General features: G+C 37.0%; 1 protein-coding gene across 1 annotated transcript in view; it reads left to right on the top strand.

The window, feature by feature from the left end:
* FRYL (FRY-like) overlaps positions 1-6,335 on the top strand; it is a 142,903-nt gene that overhangs the window by 62,633 nt on the left and 73,935 nt on the right. Inside the window, exon 11 of the mRNA XM_009884974.1 lies at positions 284-385. Coding sequence (XP_009883276.1) covers positions 284-385 — 102 coding nt within the window. The remainder of the gene's footprint in view (positions 1-283; positions 386-6,335) is intronic.

Here is a 6,335-nt window from a genome sequence, read left to right as displayed (position 1 = left end):
CTGCTCTCAGTCTTCGTTTGAGATCAGGCCTCGCTAAGGGATGAGCTTCACCACGGTCCCGCTGCCCCGGTCCTACACCACGGGCTCTTACAGCACGTCGGTTATACATACGCAGGACGCCATGGCTGGCATGCGTGTGCTAGCGCAGGGGACAGGCTGCCGTGCAATGCTGAAAACTGTGAGAGTGAGACAAGAGCCAACTGTGTGTCTCGTTCTCAATGTACAAGACTCGGGAGGTCTGCAAAGAGCAATTTGATCAATTCTTTTTCCCCCCTACTCGTAGGCTTTGTATCCATTGATCACCTGCCTGTTGTGTGTCAGTCAGAAACAGTTTTTTTTAAATAACTGGCACGTTTTCCTGCAGAACTGTTTGTCACATCTAAAGGTAAGAATCCTTTTCAATTCAGGAACTGTTGCAAATCGATAGCATTTATTCCGATAATGTTCTCGTCATTCTCGTGCCAAATAAACAATCCATATTTGGCTGTTTAAAAGGACACTGTGAAATATTTTTATTTTTTTTATTAAATGTCTTAAGTCTCCATTAGTATTAAACTTAGTAGTAAGTTTTTGTGATGCTCTGTAATGCTGGAAATAGATGTGACCCCTGTGGGAGACTATCCGTTTTATTGAGTAAAGTCTGCAGAAGTATCTGCTGGTAAATGCTATTTATGCCAGAGAAAGTACAAACTGTATTTTTTCACGTGCAGATTATATGTGAGAAAATAAGCGGCTTGTCTACTTCTCTAAGTGGAATGTATAATAATTGCAAAATTTCTCTCTCCTGTTCACTTATTGAAGGAATAGAAAATGAATTGAGAGTCTAGAAAAGAGATTATGTTTACACCCTGTGATATGTATTTTTCAAATAAGAATTACAGTGTCCCTTTAACTCCTGGCTTCAGTTGATAGCATTGTAAACATGAGTTGATTGATAAAGAGATCAAGATACTTGAAATTAGGGATTTGTTTTAGTGACTTTCTTGTAGCATTAATTGTTTACATGTTCTTTCCTTAATTTTAATTAACATAGTTCATGATTTTGCCTAATGTATTGATTTTGATAATTTTAATAAATTCTTTGATCCACCTTCACAATATTCACTCTGGTTAGGTATGAGTGACAGTTTCGAAGCTTATTAGTAAAATACATAAACCAGCATGAAGTCAAAAGGAAACAGGTTTAGCTGCTTGGATTGTTTTTTAAGGGTCATTTTGTTTTCATGACATCTTTCATACTTTTCTGTTGCTTGTTGGGTTTTTATATATTTTTCATCTAACATTGCAGTTCTTTTGCAGTATTTGCCTTTATTTTTGTTTTGTTGTTTATTTTGCTTATGGAGGCTGCTTTTGCTTTTGTTTTTAAAGCTTTTAAAAAAAATCTTACAATCTAGGATTTGCATTTTTCTGGCATAATGTCCATTGCTGATAATGGATGTATTAAAAAATATAAATGCCAGTGAGTTTAACTGGTAGTTGCTGAGCATGCATTTTATATTTTACTTAGTTTTGTTAACCACTAACAGCTTAACACATTTACTGTAAGGCTCTATTCAGCAGAAATTCTACATATGAATTTCTGCAGTTCAGAATTAGCAGTGTTATGATGCTGTGCCATCAGTGAGTTATTTAGGATGTTTTATGGCTTGGTTTAATTTGACCCACCAAATATTATTGGTTTTTTGGGGTGCCTACCTTGTTCGGAAACTTTGTTGAGATTAATTTTGAAAAACACACCCCCACTGTCCTCATGTGTCTTATGAATTCATGTATTCCTTTGTGAAGCTAATTAAATGCATGCACTCTGTAATAAGTAATCTCATTAATTTATAAATCTGAATTTCACAGCACTTTAGTCTTTTAGATTTTCCCTTCCCCATTTTACTTCCTGATTTCCTAATGACTAAAGTTATTTTATATACAGTTACCAAAATATGTTAAGTGCAATAAGGATTCCAAATCCATTGTCTCTGGTGTCTTTATCATTTAATAAAGTAATTTTGAGAGTTACTGGGAGATACTTCAGAGTACTGGGAAGGTTCATCCACCCCTACTGTATTAGTTAAAATTAACAAATTAATGATTGAAATAACGACAGCACTTAGACTGTGTCGCAGGGATGTTCTATGAAGCGTACAGGCCCATTAGCAAGTCACCAAGAGGTAACGTAGGTCTTGGATTCATGATGCCCACTCCATTCCCTGGTGACTGCCCAGCACAAGCTCTTACCTAGCAGCAAACACCACGTGGGCACGCTTTGGTCACAGAAATAAGCAATTTCCCATTTGCCATGATGTGAAAGCTCACATTTTTGCAGTTGCTCCGTTGTACCTGATGCGTAGTATATTCTTACCCTGCCTTACCCCGCAGTATTTCGGTGCCACGTCGTGCTTGATAATGCTCCTGAGAGTCCTGTGAATCCTAATCCAGTACTAGCAATATTTATAGCCCTTCTAAACTCTTTCTGCTGGGTGTCAGTGCACACTGCCTTCAGTTATCCTCAAAGCAGGCTTATTGTATGGGAAAATCATCCTGGCCTTGCTGGAAGGAGGAAGCCTAGGGGCCTGCACCGGTGGAAATAGCGGAGAAGTGAGTCGTAAGAGTCAGGTTAGACCAGGAGTGTACCAAAGGGTTTTTCTTGGTACACGTATAGCTGGCCTTCTCCCACAAAGCAGTTGGGATGCTGTTCCAGCATTAAGCCCAGCAAGGCGTTTCTTTACGCACTGTAAATCCTGAATTTGTTCAGCGGGTAATAACACTGGGTCAGTATTGTAAACCGTTTTTAGTCAGACTAATTATAGCAGTTTGTCAGAAAGCTGATAGATTCTTGGGTGAAGTTGAGTCGCTGTGGTATCCTTACCACCTCTTCCAGGGAGAGGAAAGCTGCTGAAACGGGAGAGAAAAGTGTCTGTCATTCTGCACCACTGTTGGGTGGAAAAGAATAATTTTTTTTTTCTTTCACAGTTTAACCTTAGTGTCTGTTACCACAAAACCTTGAAAGTTGGAGGAACGTTTTCTGCCACTATAGCAAAACCTGTATTTCTACTGAATAGAGTCCTTACTAGTCAGCTATCTGTTGGTTTTGTGCTTTTTTTCATCTAACATGCATGTGCCTTCCATTCTCATGTTTGTTATGTTTTGCTGTCTCACATTGCTTTATTTAGATGCCATCTAACAACAGTATCAGAAAACAAATAGAAACACTGCAGGTGAGTTAATATGTTGTTATAACTCAGTGAAACGTTGCTTTGTCTCATGTAAATACTTTGTTCTGTTTTTTTTTTATGTTAATTGTTGTATTTTGTGCTTTCCTTTCTTTGTAGAAGTGCTGTTAGTACTGTTAAGAAGCAGCAGGACTAAGAATAGCTGATGTTTCAAAGATCTTTTTTTCTTGCCAGGGAGTAAAGATCAGAAAATTATCTAATATCAGTTTTTCCTTGGGGGTGAAAATGTGGCTTTGTGAAATTGAGTATCAATATCACGGCTGGTTTCCCCGAACAGCAGTGCATGTTTCCACTGGAAGTAAACTACCTATTCAGATGTATGATTTTTTTTTTCTGTTAATTCATTTCAGAGTGTCTTGCATGCGAGCAAACTTGAAAACATTTTCACAATAAAAAAAATGTGTAACTGATTTACTATAACAACTTGCAGTGCACTAACTTGAAAGACTTTTACACTGTTGGTTTTGCAGGTTTTAAAAAGTAGAAATTGTTTTAGTTCAGAACAGAAGAAAAGTTTAACATCAGTATTAAAAAGTACTTTCTTCAGTAAGTGACTACATTTGACTAACATGGAAAAAATGCTATTTTGTTTCTTGCCTTCATTGAGATATGTTTCATTGACTCATCTTAATGTGTCATGTAAGAACACTGTAGATTTGCTCTTACTTCTTTGGTTTTGTAACAGAATACAGTTCTTGACAGCTTATTCCATAGTCTACTGATACAATTTATAATAAAAGTTTTAGGATTTTAAACAAAACGATTTGGAAAAAACCCAGATAGAGTGCTTTAAAATCTCGCAGGCATCAGCTAAAAAGACTGAAATTCAGTCAGGTTGGTGAATTACATAGTCATATATACTGTATTCTAGTTGCAGTAATCTGAAAGAGAAAAGGAAATACTGACATACTAACACCAAGTATAGCGCCATAAATTAGGCAGAAAAAGCCATTTTCTTCTAGCATACTTTTTTAGTTCCTAGTTATAATCTCTTACTATAACTTAATTAAAATTAAAATTTTCAGTGCTTAAGAAATTAGAAGTACTGTTGTATTTATTTTGTAACCCTTTGTAAAAGGTTACTGCCTCCTTATACATTTTTTTTTTTAACTAGGAAGCAAACTTTGTCATAACTCACCAGAAGTAGCTGTATTGGATGATAAACCTCCAAACAGATGGAATGTTGTTAACACATTGTAAAAATCTGCTACCTGTACCATTTTTTCAGTAGTAAATTTTTGGTTTTCTTCTGGACCTGTAAATTAAGCTGCCCTTTGGAATATTGGAAATAAGAAAATGGAAGCATTACTCAGTTCTAGACACCACATTTCAGATAGGTTTTGATAATGCGCGTACTAATGAATTCACCAGCCTACTTTGAACACCAAGAACTGTTAGCCTGCCTGTAGATTAAATGTGATGAGTAATAATATCATGGTTTTTTGCTGTTTAAAGTTGATTAAAATCAAATCTATCACAGTCTCACCCTGTCATACAGTTATGAGCGTTTGCTTCTTCCTCACTACTGGTAAATTAACTGGACAGTGGGACAGTTACCTGTCTGAATACTAACCAGGGACAGGTGTAACTTTTTACTGGTTACATTCTGTCCAGATCGGCTTCCAAAATTTACCCACCAGTATTAGTTGCAGGTGTGCTAATTCAGAGGCGACGGCAGGATGACATTTATAAGTGTGCAGTAGAACTGACATAGACATGGGTTAAGTTACTCCTGCTAATATTCTGATAAACAGTCACGTACGTTATTTGTCTTTGAAGTACCACTTTTGCCTCTTGTGATTTGGTGATAGGCTTTTAGCCTTTCTTAAAGTAAGCTGCTGTCAAAACCAATAGTCCCAACCCACTGGTGTTAAAGCCATCCCAATTACTCTCTCCTTTATATACTCTATAGCTCAGACAAGGCTGTGAAATTATTTGGATCAACTCACTGGTGTGAGTTGGACTTTCTTATTGCTAGAGTCCATGCAGAGGGAGCAGTGAGACTGCAGGGGAGGGAACCAAGGATGTGACCATCTCTTTTTGAAGAGCGTGGTCTGAGATCCACTCACAGTCTTTGTGAAATTGCACTCCGCTTGTCCTGGGAGGACAAAGTTCTCTGCTGTTCTGACTCAGTGGCTTCTGGTAGAAGCCACAACATGTGAAATTGGTTAGGTCGAAGCCATCATGTAGATATGTCTTGAAACAGAGAGATTTCACTTGAGTGTGTTTTGGGAGTTCTTTTGTTGGTTTTTTTTGTTGCTTTTGTTTGAATTTTCTTGGTTGGTGGTTTTGGGTTTGTTTTTTTTTTAAACTGAGAGAATGCCTAAAAAGATAACACCTGGGAATAATTTTTTTTCTGTTCATAACCTCATACTTATGACCAATTCCAAGAATCTTGCTGGACGCTTCAAGATTATAAATGCACCAAGAATTCCTAGTCAGAAAACTTGGTACTGGAGTCGGTACGAAGAATGTTAGTTGCTGTTTTACACAGTTTAAGAGCTAGGAGGAGCAAAGCTAAACTCCTACTTGCAGATTTAAGACAAAAAAAAAATTATTTTTCATACAGTGCATAAATTAAGCTGAATTATGCCACAAGTTTTTGTATTAATTCAAGAAAAAGCTAGCTTAATTGTTACAACAAAAATCTATTGGTAGTGAGTAAATACTAATACAGTCCACAGAAAACAGTTGTGCTCACCCAGAGAAGCATCCTTGTGTGCCTGCCCCGTTTTGCGTTCTTTTCTTCTGCACCTGCTACTGTCTGCTGTCATAAACTGAATAATGGACATAGACTTTGTGCCTGATCCAAAGCAGCTACTCCAATATTTTAGACAAACTGTAAGTTAGTTTGCTATAAAGTCGGTATTTGTTACCAACGGCTTTCTGAGAAAAGTTCTTGGAAGCAATACGCCCTTGGTGTTCATCTCAAGAGGACTATCTGGTTTTTAGTTACTCCTCTGCTCTCAGGGTGAAATATGTGTAAAATAATCTGGAATTACTAGTTAAATATTGAGGTAGTATTGGAAATACGCAATACCAGGGTTGTTTTTATAAAAATGTATTGAAACTTGTAGGCAGTATTAAACATCAGTTTTCATTGTTAAAGAA

Source organism: Charadrius vociferus, unplaced genomic scaffold (assembly GCF_000708025.1).
Source record: "Charadrius vociferus isolate BGI_N301 unplaced genomic scaffold, ASM70802v2 scaffold134, whole genome shotgun sequence".
Classification (NCBI taxonomy): domain Eukaryota; kingdom Metazoa; phylum Chordata; class Aves; order Charadriiformes; family Charadriidae; genus Charadrius; species Charadrius vociferus.
This window is presented reverse-complemented; position numbering and strand designations above follow the sequence as displayed.